The sequence below is a fragment of the Elgaria multicarinata genome, chromosome 2 (genome assembly GCF_023053635.1).
Source record: "Elgaria multicarinata webbii isolate HBS135686 ecotype San Diego chromosome 2, rElgMul1.1.pri, whole genome shotgun sequence".
NCBI lineage: Eukaryota > Metazoa > Chordata > Lepidosauria > Squamata > Anguidae > Elgaria > Elgaria multicarinata.
The window spans coordinates 78,284,212-78,306,134 of NC_086172.1; the positions used below are offsets into that span (position 1 = coordinate 78,284,212).

Genomic DNA, 21,923 nt, shown 5'->3' on the forward strand with positions numbered 1-21,923 from the left:
GAGGATTAAAAAACATTTCCCGCCATGGCTTTGTTATTTCCAGAAATTTTTACAACTCTAATCATTCTATAAAAATCTTATTACATAATTTTTAGAAATCATTTGGTGGGGAGTAAAGGCTTGGTAACAATATATAAGACATCTTGTCTTAAATTTTAAAAGAAAATATTTTGTAATCTGAAACTGTTCAATTTTTCCATTTTTGGGGTGGGTGTGGGTGGGGAACAATAATGCAGGAATGGTCCTGGGGGGAGGGGAGAGAAGAAAATGAACAACTGTTCTCCATCATCTCAGAGTGCAGGACATGGACTAATGGGTTCAAGTTACAGGAAGACCGATTCTGGCTGGACATCAGGAAAAACGTCCTGACTGCTAGAGCAGTATGACAATGGACCCAATTACCCAGGGAAGTGATGGGCTCTCCCACACTAAGGGCATTCAAGAGGCAGCTGGACAACCATCTGTCAGGGATGCTTTGAGGTGGATTCCTGCATTGAGCAGGTGGTTGGACTCGATGGCCTTGTAGGCCTCTTCCAACTCTACCATTCTCTGATTCTATGGGGAAAAAACTCCTCCCCCACCCTAATTTTTCTGGGTTTTTCCTGGACCTTCACATCTCTAACTGAGAATGCATAACAAATTGAGCATGTTCCATTTAGGGATGGAGGCGAGCACAAGGGCAAAATATCCAAAGCAGAACATATAGGTGTGGCTTGAGTTGAGGTTGAACCAGGTTACCAAATTCCCAGAGGTTAAAGAAACATGTGAGGTTTCACATTCCATCACTCCTCCTCTCGTGCAATCACTGAGTCATTACTGACTCTTGGAGGGACGCCAGCTTTCGCTGACGTTTTCTTGGCAGGCCTTATAGTGGGGTGGTTTGCCGTTGCCTTCCCCGGCCATGATTACCTTTCCCCCAGCTAACTGGGTACTCATTTTACCGACCTTGGGAGGATGGAAGGCTGAGTTGACCCGAGCCGGCTGCCTGAAACCAGCTTCCACTGGGATCAAACTCAGGCCGTGGGGAGAGTTTCAGCTGCAGAAACTGCTGCTTTACCACTCTGCGCCACATGAGGCTCAATTCCATCACTAGGTGGCAGTAAAAGTACTGCTATTTGAAATAAAATCCAGTATTTCAGATTCAGATACCTTTCATAAAACATCCAGCTTCTGCAGAGGTTCTGAAATGTGGAGTTGGTTGGCTGGTTTCCGTGGCATATGCTACTTATATGAGCAAGGCTGCCTGCAGTGGAGGCTGATGGCTCCAGTGTCAGTGGGGCAGGGAATCTTCTCCAGGTTTCAGTCAGAACAGTCAGAACTCTAAAGGAGCTATCCAAGGTGCTTTGTTCTGACTGGTTCTGACTGTCACCCTGAGCGGATTTACCATCTCACTGACATCGGAGCCACCAACCTCCTCTGACTGCTGGCTAACAAACAAAGTTTTCTACTTTCTGATCTAGAGCGTCTCTATACCATGCTTTTATCCTGCAGCTTTCCCAGAGTTTCTGCTTCCAATTTCCTTGAGGGATCAAGATTGCTTTCCTTTTCACCTGCTTCCCTTTGCTTTTTGGGAGGGACAGGGGAATATCCTACGTTTGCAAGTTCTATATGTTTCATTAAACAGCCACTAGATGGCAATGTGTATAGTGAAATTGCACACTCACAAGCAGCAATTTTGCACCTCCCAGATTTAATCCCACATTTTCCCAGTTAAGAGAAAAGCCGTGATATTTGTCATGTTGGGAGAGGCTCTGGAGGTTGAAGACATCATGTAAAGGACCTGCAAATCTCCTTGAGTGACCCAATCACGTGTGCACGATAAAAGGCCCATGTCATTGGAAGTGTTTACACAGATCAGGTTTTTTTTAAAGCAAATTTTCCAACTGCACAAATGCCCTGTCAGACACCCCCCACCCCAGCCAAATGCATTATTTCTCTTTCATGACTGGACAGATTATCACCAATTCTAGTAACACCTTAAACTTAAAGACAGATTGGCAGGCCCGTACAGATAACCCAGGGAGGACGACAGACCAAGGGAAGTACACACCATTGGTTTTCACCTACAGCCCCCAGTTGAAACCACTGCAATGGAACATCAGTGAACTCCAACCCATCTTCAGCACAGTCACTTGTCTCACACAAGTCTTGGGAGGCAAAGCAGTCCTGGACTACAGACAATCTCCCAACCTGAAGCAGATGCTAACCAGCAACAGTGCACAGGGCCGAGACACAGACAGAGGGACCAGACCATGCAATAGCCGCAGGTGCCAACTCTGCCCCCACATCTATTCAGGCAACACTGTCACAGAACCCAACAACATCAGTCACACCATCAAGGGCGCTTTCACCTGCTTCCTTATATAATTTGTGTTACATGCCATCCCTGCCTTGTCTGTTACGTTCTTAATAAACACATACGCATAACACATGGGTTATTTTTTTCACCACTTTCTCCAACTGCACATGATTAGATTTCCAACTGCACATTTCCCCCCAACTGCACATTTTGTGTCCAACTGCACGCTAAAAACACACACACCCTGACACAGATGAGTCTAAAATGTATGCATCATGCGTACTTCCATGGCTCTCAAGATCCATGTAACATATATTCATGCTGATAAAGCTCCCTTTGGGCTTGGGAGGGTTGCTGGTGCTCTCCTTTCTAAGCACTCCCCTGCAGGTGAGGGCATGTGTTTTAACTTCAGTCACTCTTGTGGAAAACCAAAAACAGCAGAGTCCTGTAGCTCAGCCACATCTGATCATATTGCCTCTATTGTTCTGCTCCTATTATTCTGACCCTCTAGCTTCATTATTGGACTGGTTTTTGGCTGCAGTTGTCTGTTGCAAGTTTGATTTCATGCTTGCGTTTGCCATTCTTGAGAATGTTCGCTGCTGGCGCTGTTTTTATTGTTGCTTTTATTGTGTTTTTACTGTTTTTAATACTGCATCACTTTTTATTATGTGTTTTAGTGTTTTATGCCGCCTTAGGACTCCTTCCCTGAAAAGTGGCAATAAGTATTATAAATAGAATAAATGAATAAATTCATAACTTCTGCCAAAGCAGGTTGGATTCACAGCAAGGGGTGCCTTCAGACATCACTCTGCTTTCTTTATACTCTTTCACAGGAGTATAAAGGTATGAAGGCTGGACTCTGCTGGGTGTTCAGCCATTGCTTTAAGTGTTTTGGAAAAAGTCTGAGCAAGGTCACGGCTATTCCCCTCCCCCATAGGTTTATCATCAATCAAAATGGTTAAACTGTTAAGGAGGTGATATGTCAGAGATTAGGGTGACCATGGGCTAATCTACACCTACAGCCCTTTCACAACAGAGGAGGGATAATTGCGAGGTTTCCCGCTTCTGGAATCGTCCCTCATGGGGCACATGCGAGGGAGGTTTCCCACAAGTAAAGGGGAGCCATTGCGGGAGGACGTGTGCCCCCTGATGGCAGTTCCAAATGGGTATTGGAAGAAGTGAGCAGGACTGGACAGATGGGTAAGGGGCATGGATTTTGTTTTAATAACTCCTCTGAGCTGCGCACTAGCGCAAACACACAGCAACACCATGCACACGCCCCTCACACCTGGTGAAATTCCCTCTTCATCACAACAGTTAAAGCTGCAGGTGCCCTGCCCTCTTAACTAGATACAAAAGAGAGCAGGGCTCCTGCAGCTTTAACTGTTGTGATGGAGGGAATTTCACCAGGCGCTGCATGCATACAAATGACACCTGCTGAAATTCCCTTTTCTATGCAACTGTTAAAAATTCAGGAGCCCTGTCCTCCTTTCCATATAGTCACCCTACTCAATATGCATCCTTATAAGACCACAACATACAAGAGGCATATTTGTCTAATGTCATGAGCAGGATGGAGGTTAAGGGATGGCTATGGGCAAGGGCAATGTTTAAAAGAGACAGGAAGAAACGTGCATTTTAGACTATATGGTTATTTATCAGGAGCACCTCTATCTCTGGTTCTTATGAGGTATAACCACAATAAATACTCTGGCAGAATATTGTTGTTGTTGCAATTTAGTCTTGAATATATCCACAGCAGGCCTTTGAACTTGGCCTATGTACAAGGCAATGAACGTTACTCCCACCGCTCAGTTTTCTAATGAACACTGACATGGAGCCCCTGAGTCTGGGAGAGAAAGCCCACACTCTGCTATGTTTGGGGCTTGAGGGCTGGTGTGAAGAAAAGCAAGTACTTTGTCAAAGGCAAGATACTGTAGCCCTGACGCTTCAGTCCCTTCCTCATGGACTCGTTCTCTCTCAGAAATCCGCCATATAGGGCAAACCCACTAGCATGCAATCTTCTAGCTGTTGCCTGTATCACTGCCCCCGAACAGCCTTGTCCCCGGTACTGAGGGAGGGTGTAGTTATGTGTCAGGCACCCAACTGGATCACTAAGATTCCAGGCAGCCAATTGCCCCCCCTTGTCTAGCAGGCAAGCACTAGGGAAACAGCGGATCAGGCTCTCCAGATAGCGCAAGCTCCGATTATTGCCTCCGATGCTCCAGGTTTCATTGAGTAGGGTTGCATGAGATGGGTTGAGAGTGCCAAAGTGAAGGAGGTCACTTCTGAACCTGGAAGACAAGGGCAGGTGGTGTTGGTCGAGTAAACTGAAAGCCTTGCAATACCTCTAGGGCTGAAGAAGTCTTTGGTCATACCCTGCATCGGAGATGGGAAACTTTGGTCAGCCCGAGGGCCAAATTCAATTTCAGAGATGCTTCTGGGGACCACATTCCAGAAGTAGGCAGGGCCAAAGGCAAAGGGGTGGGGCCAAAATATACTTTTTAAAAATACCAGCAGATTTTAGCCTAGAGCTCTTACTGCCAGTAACTAATCCTTAGGAGGGGTATTTCAAGCTTTTAGAATAGGGGGAAAACTGTGCAAAAGCCAGGAGCCCACCGAATGGTTGATGGCAGGGGGAAAGGGGGTGGGCCAGTGGAAGGGAGCATGGCCATTTAGGGAGCCCTGGTGGGCCTGATTGGGACCCCAGGAAGGCTGGATACGGCCCCGAGGCCCAATGTTCCCCACTCCTGTTCTATGGGAAAGAGAACAGTTGGTTAAATGACCTAGAGTACTGTCCTTCCTGAGCATATATAGAAATAACTGTTAATCGATTCTAAAGGATTGCAGAGGGGTTCATTTCACCCTGCAATCGCCTATTTTGTGGCTGGGACCATGCCAGAGCATGGCAAACAGACTCATACTAGAGCAATGCCCTGGGAGCAGACTGTTGGGGATAAAATACCAAACTCACTTCCTCTAAAGCAGCCCCCTAGAGTTTCTTGGAGCTTCAGCAGGACAACTCTGGGCTGCTTGTTCCTGCAAAGTCAGGGAACTCCTCCAAGCCATCGCTTCTCCGAAAAACCACATGGATCCTGGAACTTCAAGCTTCTCTCCCAACTCTACTGCTCCTCTCTGCCAAAGATTGACCATTCCATACCTTCCAACTGAAGCGTGTTGGGGAAGATAGCTTTTTAATCATAGGGGAGCACTTGTATGTCTCCCAGTGCATTTTACAGATGTAGTGGAAGATGTGTTTTCTACTCCTAAAATTCCACAGAGGATAGAATTTGGCTGTAGGGGTACCAGATAATCCTTATTCAACCATCAAGGTCCAGGGAATCCCATAGAATAGGTCTCCCCACTCCCCTCAACCCACCAAGCAGGTGTCCCAGGAGAGGGAGTACGCTTACTAACCGGCCCTGACAGTAGGTAGAGGGGTCTGGATGCAGCGCTGGCTGGTAGAAGTAGGGCTTCACATTGACGTGTCTTGCCTTGGCAATAACTCGAGCAGCTTCATACAGCCCATCTTGGAGGCCTGCATGGAGCAAAGATGTTACGAGAGACAAAATCTAAGGCGAGACTGAAGGATTACCTTTTCTAAACCATTGTGTTTTCTCCTTCACTGCTGCTTGATTATTCTATATCAAATCATCTCACTAGCCTTGTCTTAAACAATGCCCTCTTTTGTCTGGATAATATATACCAGGGGAGGAATGACATCCCTTCTGTGCAATACCTATGTAAGGCCTGTGTAACCCCTCAGCAAGCAAGGGACTGCTGAGTTAGAATTCATCAACAGGTTTAATTCTATTGCCAGAGGCTTCAATTGGGATAAAGGGTTTGTTTTGTTTCGTTATCACACTACATGTGTTAATTGGTTTACTTAGTGCCAGGATGTTTGTGTTATCAACAACAAGTGCACTGTGAATATCCACTGCTAATAAATGTGATTGTCACTCAGCACCTTTAGCATTTCATTTCCTTCTGACCTCACTGTTTGCAAATCTCCCCTACCCACAATACGTGTATAGAAAACTGCAACCCTCCATAATACTCCATATATCTGATAGTGTGCTATGGTCCAGAATGAATTTGTTAGTCTTTATAGTTCCACAAGACTCTCTGTTGTTTTTGCTTCAATAGAATAGAATAACATGGCTACCTTAAGGAATATGCAAAACCTAGTCTATCTCCTTTTCATTCTATTTAAATTTATGTATTCATTTTCTTTATGAGAAAAAATGTGGGCAAAAGTTATAATTTTATTAAAATTTCTTAGTCCCTCCAAGGACATTGATTTGGAAGGCAGGTTTGTGTTAAGGCAGAAGTTCCAGTTTAGGGTGCATAAAATTCCAGGTGTTGGTTCCTGCTCAAAACAAGTTGGGTGTGTGTGTTCTGCTACAGATTCCCCCATGTGTGCTTCTCTCTGGTCTATTAACTTAGCCGAACATTTCAAAACACCCATACCCCACTTTCCCCAGGTTTGGCCAGGGCAGCAAAGGGGGCAAACTTGGACATTTTCGAGATCTCTTCATGAGGCAAATGAGGATGACAAAAAAACAGGTTGAGGAGCAGGAATAGGGGAGGAAAACACAGATTTGATGGTGAAGTCGCAGGTTCGCATGATCACAGAGTGGTTCACCCCTCTGTGCATTCCTAGACATGTACTGGCTGATTTGCATAATTACCCTTGCTGGGGGCTGCTTTTCGTGTTGTCCGAATCTAGTGAGAGTGTCCTGTTGGGTGGTTAACAAGCCACCCAGAACTCCTGTTCTGTGGTGGTTCAATAACCAACCCAACAAGCCACCACACACAGGGTTTGGATGACACAAAAAGCCTTTCCTGGTGAAGGTAACTATTCAAATCGGCCAGCACATGACTGGCATGCACAGGGAGGTTAATGAGCCACTGTGGATTGTTAACCACCCTGTGATTGTGCAAATCCCACCCACCCCTGCATTCATTGTAAAAGTGATCTATATTTATTTATAATTGAAATATCTGGGCAAGTTACTAAGTTATACAGAGATGTTTATGATTGTGCTGGTGCATGTTTATCAGTATGTATATTTTTGTTGTAGAGCTCCCAGGTAAATAAATAACTTCCCCCTTAAAATAAAATTCTTGGTTTCTGTGGGACCTCACCTTGCAGCTGAAAGGCCTTGCTCCAGTCAATGGCTTCTGCATTTTCCAGGAGTGTTCGGCAGGCATCTACATCCCAGTAGAAAGTAGCATGCAAGTTGGCATAGTAATCCCAGTTGTCTTTCACCACCTGCAGGACATGTTGGCACAGAGCTGCACCATGAAATCTGGGTATTGCCAGGAGGCAAGCAAGCAATGTAGATGGCCCTGGGGTGGGTGGGTGGAGGTGCTAAGTCAGCTTAATGCTGACAAGCAAAAGCAAGAGACCAAAAAAGGAGGCAAACAATGCAGACAGCAACAATACCAAGTGCCCTTTGCATGGCTTTTCTGCAACATGTGCCAATATCTCCTGGGTTTACCCTTACGGATGGGGGCCAATGTAGGGTGGCCATGTGGAAAGGAGGACAGGGCTTCTGTATCTTTAACAGTTGTACAGAAAAGGGAATTTCAGCAGGTGTCATTTGTATGCATGCAGCACCTGGTAAAATTCCTTCTTCATCACAATATTTAAAGCTGGAAGATCTATACTAGAGTAACCAGATACAAAAGAAGGCAGGGCTCCTGCAGCTTTAACTGTTGTGATGAAGAGAGAATTTCACCAGGTGCTGCACGCATGCATACAAATGCATTTTCTATGCAACGGTTAAAAATTCAGGAGCCCTGTCCTTTTTTCCATATGGTCACCCTAACCCAATGGGCTGTGGGAGGCATCCACCAGTCCTCAGATCGCATGTCCTACCTCCTTACGTGGGCGGGTCAGGACAACTTTAACTTCTGGCCAAGAGTCGACCACCACTTCGTGCTGAGCTGGGTTTCCACGGTTGATGTGCATCACTGCTCCACACACCTGCCAATGGAAGATCGGGTTGGAGAGAGAGAGGCCTACAGCACTTGTCTGGGTGGCTCCACGAGAAAATGGTGTCATACTTGGATGGCTGCTACATTTTAATTTGTAAATTACAGACTATCCAGCCATTCATTGCAAAACAAGTATAATATCATCACAACACGGGCAGAAGATCATTCGGATGACAAAAAGCCAATGAACAAATGTCATTCACCAATGCTTACGATGTTTGAATTGCAAAATTCAGAGTGGAGATGACAAGCAAACTGAGTAATATGTATAATATTTCCACAAAACATCTGCACCCCCTTTCAAAGGAAATCATGGGAAACTACCTTTTACTGAGCCGGACCTTTGCTCCATCTACTTCAGTGTTGCCTCCGGTGATCTACACCAAGCAGAATATGACACTTTGAAAACGGTTTGAAAACTGCATATGGAGTGTGTCCTGGGCCCCAACAGTTGTTACTACTGTTATAAACTGTTTTAAAGCAGTAGTGTAGATCCTGCTTAGCAGTGGCTCTCCAGGGTTTCAGAGAGGGTTCCCCTACGTAGATACGATGGGGACTGAATCTGGGACATTTTCCCATTCAAAGTATTTGCCTTTATCATGGTTGTTTGGGGTATCTCTTGGGCCGCCAACATGCTGCTCCTTGGGCCTGTTGCAGTGGTCTCTGTTTGCTTGCCTTCCCCTGCAGGCCTAGTTGGCACCATCGCCCAGAAAGAGGTAGGACAAATCCCAAGGTTACTGCTGGTCTGCATTCCTTTCTCATTCAGAGAAGGCAAGTAGATACAGAATAGGGTGACCAACTGTCAGGATTTCCCCGGATTTGTCCTGGTTTTTGTTCTTTCCATGGTGTCAGGGGGGATTTTCTATAATTTTCAATAATGTCCTGGAATGACACACCTTCCCCTTTAAGGCTGCCATTAGCATGGCAGGAGGGAATGACATGCTTTCTTGAGGCACGTCATTCCCCCACCCCAAGCTCCAATTGAGGTCTTAAAGGGGAAAGTGGGTCATTCATGGACATTATAGAAAAGGCCCCAATTGGAGTGGATGGTGGTGGTGCAGAATGAAATCCTTTCCCCTCCTCCACTCCAATCGGGTTCTTTAAGGTGGCGGGGGAATAACGTACTTTCTGCAGGACTCAGAAAGCTGCTTCCCCACACACACACACTAGGTGTCCTCTTTTTTGGTTTCCCAAATATGGTCACCCTAATACAGAAGCATGGAGGATTAGGGGAGGAGCAGGGCCAGGGGGTTCCGGAGTGGACCCCCTTTGGCAGATCCCATTGATGCTGAACTCTACAACCAGCCCTGGCTTGACCGCTGGGTTATAGCCCTCCTTTTTCTCTTCCTCCTCTTGTTTTCAACTTTTAGCAACTGTTTATATCAAACATTTAAAAAAAAAACTCAAGGTAGCATTGATTGAGCTAGTTTGAACCCACAAACTAGCATCCACCAAAAATGACAACCTTTACTAGTTTTCAAATTACCATGGAGAAAAATATGAACTGCCTCTTAATGTTATGGATGGGTAGCAGCAGGTAAAGACTGCAGGCACCTTGCTGAAGAGAGGAAGATAGAGCACTTTTCCAGTCTGTCTTCCCAAATGACTGAGCAAGAAGCTTTTGTGTAGTGAGCACCCTGATTGGCTCAGCTGGAGCCCACCCGTGCTTCGTTGACTGCCAAATGCTACACTGGGTGAGTTGCAGGAATTTCCACCATCAGCTGAGGTGGGTGAAATGCTTGGATTTTGTGTAACGGGGAGGGGGGGGGAATCCCACTCCGTTTTGACCCATTCTCTGACCTTGTGGACTGTTTTACTGATGCTTCTGCTTCCAGATTCTTTGTGGGATTAAGATTGGCTCCTTTACATGTTTTTTCCCCTGGGGCAGGGGTTCTTTCTCTGCCTTTTTATATGTTCCATTACACAACCACTAGGTGGCACTGAGCTGTAGCAGAATTGAAGAAATACACTAGGGTTTTATGCTGCCATTCTGGGATATACCAACCTTTCCTTGTTAGGAAAAACACACACACAATTAAAATGGTTTGAAAGAATGGGAGAGCCCAGGAAGATGACGACCTCATATAAAGCAGCTGTTAGTGAGGATTCACGTGCGTACAAACAATGCCTCCTGTAGATAGGCTTAAAGGCTGCCTTGTAGCTTTAAGTATTCTGCAGCTGTTAGCAATTTTGGTTTTATTTGTTTTTAAGCTGACATTAGATGTCTTGAACTTCATAAAAGAAGGACAGGGGAGATATAGATATAGATAGATATAGATTACAGTTAATCAATTAAGATATCCCTGGATTTGAGGCTAGCACCATTCCTTGGCAGGGTTTGATTATTTATATATTTATTCCTGTGCCTTTAACACCAGAGAGAAACTAAGAGATGTACCTTCCCTGCTATAGACATGTAGTGATTGGAGAACATCACTTGTTCAATTTACAGGAAAAGATGGCAACCCTAAGTGGGTCAATGAGTGAGTGTTACCGGAAGTGTCTGGGGAAGTGTCCTTTGTAGCAGACCCTCCAGCAGCTGCAACTTCGAGGGGCATGTCAGGATCAGCATGGTGGGCTAAACGTTTTTTTCCCCGCCTGGCTCCAGTACAGGTGGGAAGCACCTGAAAAGAGAGGTTAGACAGCCAGACCAAAATCCATCAGTCCCTTACAAACAACCCCCCGGCCCAACAGCTCATGCAAGACCGACTTTCCATTTCATAGAGAACAACCCATTTACCTTAGCACTGGGTCAGAGATGACATGGTAAAAAATAAGAACTGTGTCCTGTGGTATAACAACTTCTTTCATGGAGATACCATTGTTCCTGCCAAAGATGTGCAATGAGAGCTGCCAGGCTTACCTTGAGGGACACATCTGGCTGAGGGAAGATGGGAGCAGCCGCCTATTATGGGGCCACTGAGACGATATCCGATGTCATCTTTCCTGAGGCTCCTTAAGAACAGCTCTGTCATCTATTAAGCAGCCTTTTATTCCTGGGGGAATGAACTATTAACAGATTCATGCCTTGACCTGTGTCCCAGAAGCTGAGTGAGAAGAGTTCGGAAGAAGTTTGATTGGGAAATTATTGTTTTTGGACACAGCCTGTGGTGTTTCCATACGTAAGCCCATTGAACTCTATCCATTGTACCATGTCCTGCTTCACTGCCCTTGAAAGGACAGGAGCTGTATCAAGGATGGAATCTGGCAGGCTAGTGGACATCCCATCTCACTGCCAGTGCCAATTTCTGAACTAAATGAGGTTTACTTCAGGACACTCGGACTTTGGCCAAGATTCTCAGTCAGCGGCTAATACTGTCCGGGGTTGTCAATTTTAATGCTTTCCACATACTACAACAACTAAATTTCGTAAAACTGCTAAGTAAAGCAGTGGTCAATTGTAGATCTGTTTATCCAACCCTGATCTTTAGAGAAAATGTCTCAGTTCAGATGTCACACTAACCCATTGAGGGTGGCGTTTGAGAGTGACCCATGGTAGGTTAACTTGTCATGTGATGAGTGATTCCCTCCCCCAACGGGTGCTTTACCCACCCCTGCCAGAGTATCAGTGGTGTATCTCCAGACTGGTGTAGGGTAAGTGTAGGATCGTTCAATAAGGTACATCCCTTAAAAGAATGATTGGTAAGAGTTTGGGAAACAGCTGAAATGTCTAAACTGATTGAATATATACACTTGAGAGTAAATACAGCATAGCTGTTTTTAAGAAGTGTTGGTTACCTTTTATTTATATTTATAAAAGAAAGAGATAAGATCAACATCAATTATAACAATTTTCCAAATTATTTAACTGCATAATTGTATAATATGTTACAATATTCACACTTTGAATAGCTGTCAAAACAGGCAAATGGATGTGTGTGAGAGAGAGTGTGTCTCATTCAGAGTGCTGGTGGCGTCCAAGAGTGGTTAAGCCACAGAATGGATGCAGATATAACGCAACTCAGATAATTTGGTTTTGCCTTGTTTATCTGCCAGTTTCTGCATATAGACATTGGCTAGGGCAACATTGCCATATAGAGGATAGCCAGCTGCATGGACTTGCATGGCCAGTACCTGGCTCAGCACGGCTGAATAGCCCTTTCCACGGTGTGATGGAAGGGTGTAGCCATTTCCCATTGCACCAAGAGGATCCATCATGCCCCAGCTGATAGGCTGACCACTCTCGTCCAGGATGCAGGCACTGGGGAAGTGGCTCGGATGATACGCTCGAAAACTAGTAGCAAAATATAGTGAATCTTTTGCCTTTATAGCAGAATTAAAGCAGGATGCATGGGGGTACTTCACAATAAAAGCAGATTATAAACTAAAAAACTTCAGAGTCCTTTGCAATCAATTCACAGTGATTGCACAGTATTTATTTATTTATTACATTTTTATACCGCCCAATAGCCGAAGCTCTCTGGGCAGTTCACAAAAATTAAAACCATAATAAAACAACCAACAGGTTAAAAGCACAAATACAAAATACAGTACAAGAAGCACAACCAGGATAAAACCACGCAGCAAAATTGATAGAAGATTAAAATACAGAGTTAAAACAGTAAAATGTAAATTTGTTAAAATTAAGTGTTTAAATACTGAGAGAATAAAAATACTGAGGGAATAAAAAGGCAACGAAAGGAGTACAGTGTAGGCGCCAGGCGGACCTCTCTGGGGAGCTCATTGCACAGCCGGGGTGCCACAGCAGAGAAAGCCCTCCTCCTGGTAGCCACCTGCCTCACTTCCTTTGGCAGGGGCTCACGGAGGAGGGCCCCTGTAGATGATCTTAAGGTCCGGGCAGGTACATATGGGAGGAGGCAGGTACATATGGGAGTATGACGCTGGTGTGATAAAGCTCTTTGTTTAGCACCTACTGTACATAGGCTTGGTATTGTACAAAAATGAGAAACATCGCAGGCTCACAAACTAAAGGTATACACAACACGTTAGGGAAGGAAGGAAAGGGCATTGAAAAGAAAGGAGAATCACCTGGGCATAAGACAAAGTAAATAGCTGACAAAACAGGCAAATGAGTGTGGGTGTGTCATTCAGAGTGCTGGTGGCGTCCAAGATGGAGGGGAGGGGTGGTTAAGTTGCAGAATGGATACAGATATAACACAACTCAGATAATTTGGTTTTGCCTTGTTTTTCTGCCAGTTTCTGCATATAGACATTGGCTAGAGCAACATTGCCATACAGAGGATAGCCAGCTGCATGGACTTGCATGGCCAGTACCTGGCTCAGCACGGTTGAATAGCCCTTCCCACGGTGTGATGGAAGGGTGTAGCCATTTCCCACTGCACCAAGAGGATCCATCATGCCCCAGCTGATAGGCTGACCTCTGTCGTCCAGGATGCAGGCACTGGGGAAGCTCCGCAACATGGTGGCAAGGTACCTGTGGCTTTGTTCATTGCCCCCGTAGGCCCAGGTTTCATTCAGCAGATCGACATGGGAGTTATTCAAGGAGGAAAATGTGAAGCCGGGATCTAGCCTGGAAGAGCAGAGAGGTGAGCATAAGGGAGAGGTGAACATAAGTACCCAAGGACTACCTTGCTGGATCAGACCAAAGGTCTATTCAGTCCAACATGAGTTGCTTCCAAGCAGGGCAGTTGTTTACCCCCAGCGTCATCATAGATATTCTGCCTCTTTACAACAGATATCATTTTTGGTGACTATGATGCCAACACAAACTAATTCTTTCTACTATCTGTAGGAAAAAAGATACGGGACTCACACAATGTAAGTCCCACATTACAGGTTAACCCAAACAGAGAAAATACAACTATACCACAGTGCCACATAGAAGCCATGTCACTTAAAAGCAGGAAAGGAAATGCTTTCCGTGCAGTGCTCAGATCTTAATTTTGTGATGAAACTGGAAGAAGACACAGCCAATTAACAGCCTTGTGTGGAAAAGTTCTCTCTCACCTCTGAAAATGCTGCTGCCTTGACATTTGATTGGCACAGCAGTCATGAGAAGGCAAACTAAGGGGCAAATATTGGGCTTGACAATGGAGATTCTCCAACTGGGAGCAACCACAGCTTACCCAGTACTTCAACAGCACCTCGACCCAAAGAAAAGTGTGTAGGAGTGAAGGAAGATGGACAATTACTGATACTCAGGTGGCCTTTCTGGGATGGGATCCAGGTAGGTGAAGTGGGGAGTTGCTGACAACTGTACTTTCTTGACAACGGCGGCATCTTGGGATACTTCATGTATCCCATCTTGGTGCCCTGCAGAGAGCAGTAAAATAGTCACCAGGAGAAGGGAGTGTGTCCATCTGTGTGTTTGTCCACCCTGCAGGGTGTTGTTAGATGCATATATCCAAGTGGTCTTGCTCAGCAGCTCCTAAGAGATCCAAACTAGACATGACACTGTTTTAAAGTAGGACTGATGGTGACCCTGACGGGCATCTTGATGGGTTGTGTGGTTTGGGGGCTTTAACCATTTGCCCTTGCTGCCATTCAGATCCGGATTGGGGAGGGCATGCCTGCTATTTGCATTGGAAGAAAAGCTTCGAATGACAATAACAGGTTCTGTGTGTTGTGTTGTGTTGTTGGCGGCTGGTCTGGATCAGGAGCACAGTGGAGGCACAACACACAGCCCTCTACTTTCCTGCCAAGCTCCTGATTTGGATTGGGGGCCCTGCCATCCCATTTCTTTTTTAAAAATAATAATCATGCAATTGCATCTAGCTGGGCCTGAGGCACAGCTGTACTTGTGAACATTGGCTGTGTCTAAGCAGTGGTGGGATGCCGTATTGCAGCTGGTCCGGTAGCCCTTTGTAGAGGCCACCAAAATGCCACAACAAGACACAAGGGAGGCAAGTTAGAAGTAATGTTGTTCAGGGAACAGTAAATTTAAATTGATTAAATTGGCATTAAAAAGGACGATGCCAGAGAAAGGGCTCCTAGTACTCCTTATCAAATGACACTGTTTAACTACTTCATCTTTTTCTCCTTAAGTGCTTCTTTTTGAGGTAAGAAAAGAGATAGATGAAATAGTTGGAAAACATGGGAGGGTTACAAGTGGAAGGCAACATTGACTGGGCTGCCCTATACAATTCCATGAGTGGGGCAGGGTGCCTGCACAATAAAAGCCTCATCTGGAAGCACCCTAAGTGAGTACTGTGAATTAAAACGGCATGTGGCAGAAGCCTGGAGTGGCCAGGGCACCACTTTCGTTTACTGAATGCCAAGTTTCCCCCAGACAGCATCCGCTACTGCCGCTGCCAGCCTGGGGGTTGTTTGGTGCCCTGGATCTCTTGGCCCCTCTAGACAAGCAGCCACTTTGCCTCTCCCTAGAAACGGCCCTCAGGGGTTGTAAATTCTTAATCTAATGACTCTATAGAACCCAGTGTTCGAGGAACTTTAATAATATGATGGCATCATAATTAGAAGGGGGAATATTATTCCATCGGCCCAAGCTATAGACCCATCAGAGCAAACACAGCCTTTAATGGGTCTCTTAGTTCTTCCCTTAGAAGGAACTGCCTGTTACCATGAATACGCAAAGTTTGGGCCCAGTTAACGGCATCCGTGTCCAGCAATAGTGTCCGGTAGACATCACGATCATGGAAAAATGCTGCATAAACGTTGGAGTACATATCTGAGTCATCTGAGGCAACCTAAAAAAGAACCATAAAGCTCCCAGGTAATCTCTTGATGATGAACATAGCCTTCCTGCCCTTCCCCAAGCTAACTCGGTTCTCCTACAATTGCCAATGTTTTTCCCTGGCAGGACTCCTGTGCTTGACAGTCACCTGCCACTCAACCATTTTAGCTGGTAACGCTTTTCTTAAAGTGCAGATGAACCAGAGGGAAAAGGCTCACCTGCTATTCCCCCTCCCTCATCCAATCTGACACGGATTTCACGAAGGCCTCAGCACAATATGCTGACACCCCATATAGTCTATTTTACAAGACCCCCAAAGTCTATTACCTCTCTGCGTGGCCGGGTGAGGACAGCTTTGAACTCTGGCCATGAATCCACAATCACCTCATGGCCCACTGGGTTCCCACGGTTTATGTTCATTACTGCGCCATGGACCTGTTGAGAGTCACATGTCAGAGCTGGTGCTGCGGTGCAGTTGAAGGAGGCAGTCCGAGACCAACGTGTGGGGAGCGAATCAGTCGAGCGGAGTCTAATTCAGACTTCGATCTGCTGTATTATCCCCCAGTGTCTGTTTGGGTCCTATTGAACAAAATGTAGGAATTCATAGGATCCACGGGGCCATGTTTTCATGTACTTATTGCTTGCACTAACCCCACCCCCACCCCAAATGCACACCTACAAAAATGTAAAGTGTAAATTTGACCACAGATGCTGAATGTGGAATTTTAGAATGGCAGCAGGTAATGGCAGGAGTCTGGCCCACAGCCCTTGTTTATCACCCAGATTACATGGCTCAAGAGATTACCGCAAGTGCCTGAGGGAGGTTCTTCCTCAGCAGCCCCTCCAATAGCCGCAACTTGGAAGGACAGGTTAGGATCAACATGATTTGGGAGATGGAAGCTGATGACCAGGTACCAGTGGAAACAGGGTGGATGGATAACACCTATGTGTGAGAGAGAGACAGAGAGAATTTTTCTGCACACAGGAAAAATCCTGCAGCCTTATTGGGGCTTTCATCTGCCATAATCTTCCCACCATCACGACATGTTCCTTTACACGTGACCACATGATTTTCAATTAAAAACATCCCTTCTTGAAAAGGTTCCATTGTGTTAAATGAGACAGCACCATCAAGTGGTGGAATTTTAGCACAATGCCAATGTTACACACTGGGAGATCCTAGATAATCCCACGTTATTCCAGATAATACCACACTATCTCCATTCCTTAAAAAACTGATATTCCTGGGGGATAACATGGGAGACGTCCTGGACATTGATGATTTCGTGAAATGGAACCACGAACTTCCATGAGTGGCCAATCATGAACGTGCAATAAATTGCTTGTTTAGAAAAGCTCAGAGAGAGCAGTTCTATGCCTTGCTGTAATTCCCAAACCAGGAAGTGTTCTATCTCACTGAAATTACATACTAAGGTAACCCCTGTGTAAACAGGAACAACCTGGTACTGTTCCTGTGCTCCCAACAGTAACAGAACCCCGCTTCCTCCACCATTCCAGCTCAACGCAAAGACATTCTCTTATGAACTACAAATGCTCTATCACAAGGTCAGCTGCTCACCTCCAGTCACCAAGGTCTTAGTGAGAAGAAAAGATCAGAAATAAGAAACCAATGTAGCAACACAACCCCACTGTATCAGTGTCTTGTCCCAACAGATCTTCTTAGGAAGTGCGTAGCTCTGGAGGGCGGTGGATTCTTGGAAATGTATTCTAGAATGAATGAACTATTAACAGTCCTTTGCCTTGGGTTGTAGCCAAAGCCCTTGTGGGAAGGAATCCAAATGACACAGAATAATTGACTGAGTCCCTCAGTAAAGATGGGATGAGTCTGCTTCTTAAGAACTGGAAATAACCGCCTGTTTTAAGGGAAGCTCCTGTTGGCCTCAGCCTCTCATATGCTGGAGGAGAAAAAAACATAGAATCATAGAATAGTAGAGTTGGAAGGGGCCCATAAGCCCATTGAGTCCAACCCCCTGCTGAATGCAGGAATCCACCTTAAAGCATGCCTGAAAGGTAGCTGTCCAGCTGCATCTTGAATGCCTCTAGCAGGATGACTCTAGGGTGTGGTATGGAGGAGGCCAGGAAGCTTCAACTCCTGCTGGAGAACTGTGGCATGATACTTAGGCGCTGTATATTTCAATAATCCCAGGAAACCTCTCTCTGGGAAAGAGAATTTTTGATGCAGGCACCTCTGCATTAGCATTAGTTGTACTGAGTTTCACACACAGCATGTACAAGGGTTAGTCACTGACGTTTGCTCTAAGCTGCTCAGAGGCTGCTTAAGAATGTGTTGGCTTTGGTTCCTAGATATATGCACCAATATTTAATTGAGTTGCTTCGAGCCCTCCCATTTTGGGTTTGACCACACAAACATTTGGGGCTCAGTTGAGTGAAGTTGTGAACTTGGGGTGAACGAAACCATGTTGTAATGGTGTCTGTGATGAACCAGTTATCAATTATTCTTTTATTATATCTCCATATTTCAAGTTACACACTCCTCTTTTGGAAATGGGTAGAAGGTGTGAAGCCCTTCACAAATGACTGGTAAATCCTGTAGATCTGTCCTCATTTTCCTGCCTTATATTCTTCTTTGGCCATATCTACCCAAGATACTTACTCCATTGTGGCTGTGAATTTGTGCACCTTTGGACACATGATGCAGCTGCCGATTCACAGCCACACTGTGGTTTTCCTCTTGAAGCTGTGCATTTTCACAGTGGCATTGTTCTGCATATATTCACTTTGGTGTGTTGCCACCACGGTTCTCCAGTGCAAGCATCATTCTTGGGGTCAATGTGGGTTAGGTCAATGCGTGTACTTTGGGGGCAGATCCCACCTCCATCACCGCTGTGGGATTTCCCATTTTTGTTTCCCCACCTTGCTCCTTCACAGCTGCGCAGTTCCAGTGCGCCTCGAGAAAGGGCAGGGTGGGAGGCAGTACCGAGATGAGTGTTTACGAACAATAGGCATGGCAACAGTCAGGTACCCATTGGTGAACTGAAGTATGGCAGATAATATACGTTAAATGCCAAGACTCAACTGTGTCTAGCTTCATAATTGCACCATGTTTCAGAAGAGAGAGAAAAACGATTTAGAGAGCCCCATTGTTAACCACAATTTACTGCACGTTTACAGCTGTGTAACCCAACACTGCAAAGTTTCCAAGCCAGATACTGCATGGTCAATCCCGCCCATCTGTCGTAGTTGTAGTTGCTTCAAAACTGCAATATGAACTTTTGTGGGGAGATCAGCATTGATAGTAACACCTGTTGATAGGCCCTTTTTATATTAATGCTTGAAGGCACGTACAGGGGATCCTGTGAGAGCAAGAGCTTTATCACACCAGCGTTATACTGTGCAATCACTGCGAATTGTGTGAAAAGGACTTGGAAGTTTTCCAGTTTATAATCTGCTTTGACTGTGAAGTTGACCCATGCATCCTGCTTTAATTGTGCTTTAAAGCCAAAAGACCAGTCCTGTTTTGATACCCTTTTAAGAGCGAATCATCTGTTGTTTTCCGAGCGGCCACTGGGGGCACAGGAGCAGGACTTGATACTTTTAAGATTCAAATTAAACAAATGCTTACACCTGTTTAAAGAGAAAGACATCAAAATTGGCACAGTAATAGATATTAAGGAGGGCTTTAGGCACACCAAATTTGAATTGGATTGGGTCATCCGTTGACTTTTTATGATTTTTTAAATATTTCTCCCCTTAAACCCTTTTCCTGGTATGCAAAGGATCTTAGGAGCACTGCTGCCCAGGGTGTGATTTAGCTAGCAACAACAACAACGACAGCTTAGCACTGTAGGGGATAATTCGAGGGAAACAGGTGTGTAGAATGTACCTAAATGAAAGACCGAGTGGTATCAGGGCCAGCTTGGATGATCCCTCTTTTTTTGTCCAGCCATCTCATGCTGTGAAATCAGAGTGGGTGCATGGGTAGACTGGAGATGGCCAACAGGGCATCAGACTGGCCAAAGGCAGGCGAGCCAACTGGCCAGCGCGGCCATCCATGCTGTCCTCTCAGTGGGGAGAATGCAGCCAGGATCCTTCTCCCATTCACTGAGGAATGCATGATTTCCCCCACCCCTGCCTCAAGCTCTGGTTCCCCAAGCTGGTGCCTTCCAGATATGCTAGGCTTCAACTGCCACCATCCTCAGCAAACATGGGCTGTGGCTCATGGGAGTTGTAGTTCAATACATCTGGAGGGCACCAGCTTGGAGACATCAGGTCTAGATGCTCCACCAAGCTCATGCTCCCAGGGCAAGAAGGAAAGTTGTGCAGCACCAGGTGGAAACAGCAAGGTCCTGCCTGTTGCCTCAGCTGTAAACTTGCATGACAGGAAGCAACACCCTTCCCTGAGCACCCCCACCCCCCATAATACAGCATCCAGAGAAGAGAAGGGAAGGGCTGGTGTCACCACATGAAATGGGCTGAGTGAGCATGCTAGCTAGGCAGAACCTGGTGGCTACTGAAAGGCCCAAACTATTTCCCCTGCCAAGGATGCAAAGACAGGTCTGTGCATGCATCTGTTTTGTCCAGGGTGGCATTTGAACTAACACCCTCCTCACCACGATCTCTGTGCTTATTTTTCAGCGTGTGTCATAGGACTCCATTGTCTTTGGTTGCTTCATGGATGTCTGTTTGTGGGGGTTGGGAACTGCTTTTCCACGTTCAGGGCATAGAGACATGTCAGACACATCTCATGCTTGGCTCTGGGGATTAGCTGCCTCTGGACTCCACTGGACTCAATGGCAAAGAGCACCTTTTATCAGCTTGGGTTGATATACCAGCTACGCCCTTATCTGGACAGAGATAGCCTAGCTACAGTTATCCATGCTCTGATAACCTCTCGTTTGGATTACTGTAATGCGTTATATGTGGGGCTGCCTTTGAAAACGGTCTGGAAACTTCAGCTGGCACAAAACAGGGCAGCCCGCCTACTAACAGGGACTGGCTGACGAGATCATATTACGCCAGTCCTTCTACAACTTCATTGGCTGCCAGTCCAGGTCCGGCCCGATTCAAAGTGCTGGTATTAACATTCAAAGCCCTAAACGGCTTGGGGCCAGGTTATCTGAAGGAACGCCTCCTCCCATATGTGGCTGCCCGGACCTTAAGATCATCCACAGGGGTCCTTCTCCGTGAGCCCCTGCCAAAGGAAGTGAGGCAGGTGGCTACTAGGAGGAGGGCTTTCTCTGCTGTGGCACCCCAGCTGTGGAATGAGCTCCCCAGAGAGGTTCGCTTGGCGCCTACATTGTTTTCCTTTCGTCGCCAGCTGAAGACCTTTTCATTTTCTCAGTATTTTAACATCTAATTTAACTTAAATTTAAACTCTGCTGTTTTAATTTCATATTTTAACCTATATCAATTTTTGCTGTGTGGTTTTATCCTGGTCGTGCTTTTTATATTGTATTTTGTATTTGTGTTTTTAAATTGTTGGTTGTTTTATTATGCTCTTCATGGTTTTAATTTTTGTGAACCGCCCAGAGAGCTTCGGCTATTGGGTGGTATAGAAATGAAATGAAATGAAATGAAATGAAATAAATAAATAAATAAATCATACCACTGTTTTATCACACTCTCATCATGCTGGTTTGCCGCTTTGCAGTACTCACATGATGTCATGCCTGTTCTGCAGTCACCCCTCTTCCCCTCCATTTCCTGTGTTTTTCTTGAGCGGGAAAAGTCCAGCTTATTTCCTTCATGTGGAATTAAAGCACTCTTCTGCCCCCATGTATTGCCATCCTTGTGCTATGTCCTTTGTTGGGGGCATGTGCTTTGAAGGGAGGTCTTGCTAATGAAAGAGGAGGGTGGGGCAGTTCTCCTCTAGCACGCTGTGTTGAATGAACGGGCTTGTGGTGACTCAGTTGAACAGACTTTTGCTGCTCCAACCTCACTCTCATTGCCCACAGAAATGGCACCCAGCTGATGAAACATTAAATCGGTAAAATACTAGACAATAAAGCCAGAGCGAGGGGCGGG

The 21,923-nt window shown here is 45.6% G+C and overlaps 2 protein-coding genes across 2 annotated transcripts; both read right to left on the reverse strand.

The window, feature by feature from the left end:
- Positions 1 to 4,172: 4,172 nt before the first annotated feature.
- LOC134393315 (glycine N-acyltransferase-like protein 3) lies at positions 4,173 to 10,874 on the reverse strand. Its single transcript, XM_063118346.1, has 5 exons — positions 10,797 to 10,874; positions 8,184 to 8,291; positions 7,448 to 7,574; positions 5,717 to 5,837; positions 4,173 to 4,593 (listed from the first exon to the last, which is right to left on the reverse strand). Exons 1-5 carry the CDS (start codon positions 10,872 to 10,874, stop codon positions 4,173 to 4,175), a joined length of 855 nt encoding a protein of 284 aa, XP_062974416.1.
- A 2,516-nt stretch (positions 10,875 to 13,390) lies between these two features.
- On the reverse strand, positions 13,391 to 16,800 carry LOC134393316 (glycine N-acyltransferase-like protein 3). Its single transcript, XM_063118347.1, has 5 exons — positions 16,723 to 16,800; positions 16,245 to 16,352; positions 15,804 to 15,930; positions 14,416 to 14,536; positions 13,391 to 13,793 (listed from the first exon to the last, which is right to left on the reverse strand). Exons 1-5 carry the CDS (start codon positions 16,798 to 16,800, stop codon positions 13,391 to 13,393), a joined length of 837 nt encoding a protein of 278 aa, XP_062974417.1.
- Positions 16,801 to 21,923: the final 5,123 nt, after the last annotated feature.

Excerpts from the sequence above, each read along its gene's own strand:
- LOC134393316 (XM_063118347.1), bottom strand. The coding sequence starts at position 16,800 with ATGTTGATCCTAACCTGTCCTTCCAAGTTGCGGCTATTGGAGGGGCTG. Across the intron at positions 15,931-16,244 it reads TCACCCGGCCACGCAGAGAG|GTTGCCTCAGATGACTCAGA; the intron begins GTAATAGACTTT and ends GTTCTTTTTTAG. Across the intron at positions 13,794-14,415 it reads GAAAGGCCACCTGAGTATCA|GCTAGATCCCGGCTTCACAT; the intron begins GTAATTGTCCAT and ends CTGCTCTTCCAG.
- LOC134393315 (XM_063118346.1), bottom strand. The coding sequence starts at position 10,874 with ATGCTGATCCTGACATGCCCCTCGAAGTTGCAGCTGCTGGAGGGTCTG. Across the intron at positions 8,292-10,796 it reads CACTTCCCCAGACACTTCCG|GTGTGTGGAGCAGTGATGCA; the intron begins GTAACACTCACT and ends TTCCATTGGCAG. Across the intron at positions 5,838-7,447 it reads CAAGGCCTTTCAGCTGCAAG|GCCTCCAAGATGGGCTGTAT; the intron begins GTGAGGTCCCAC and ends TGCTCCATGCAG.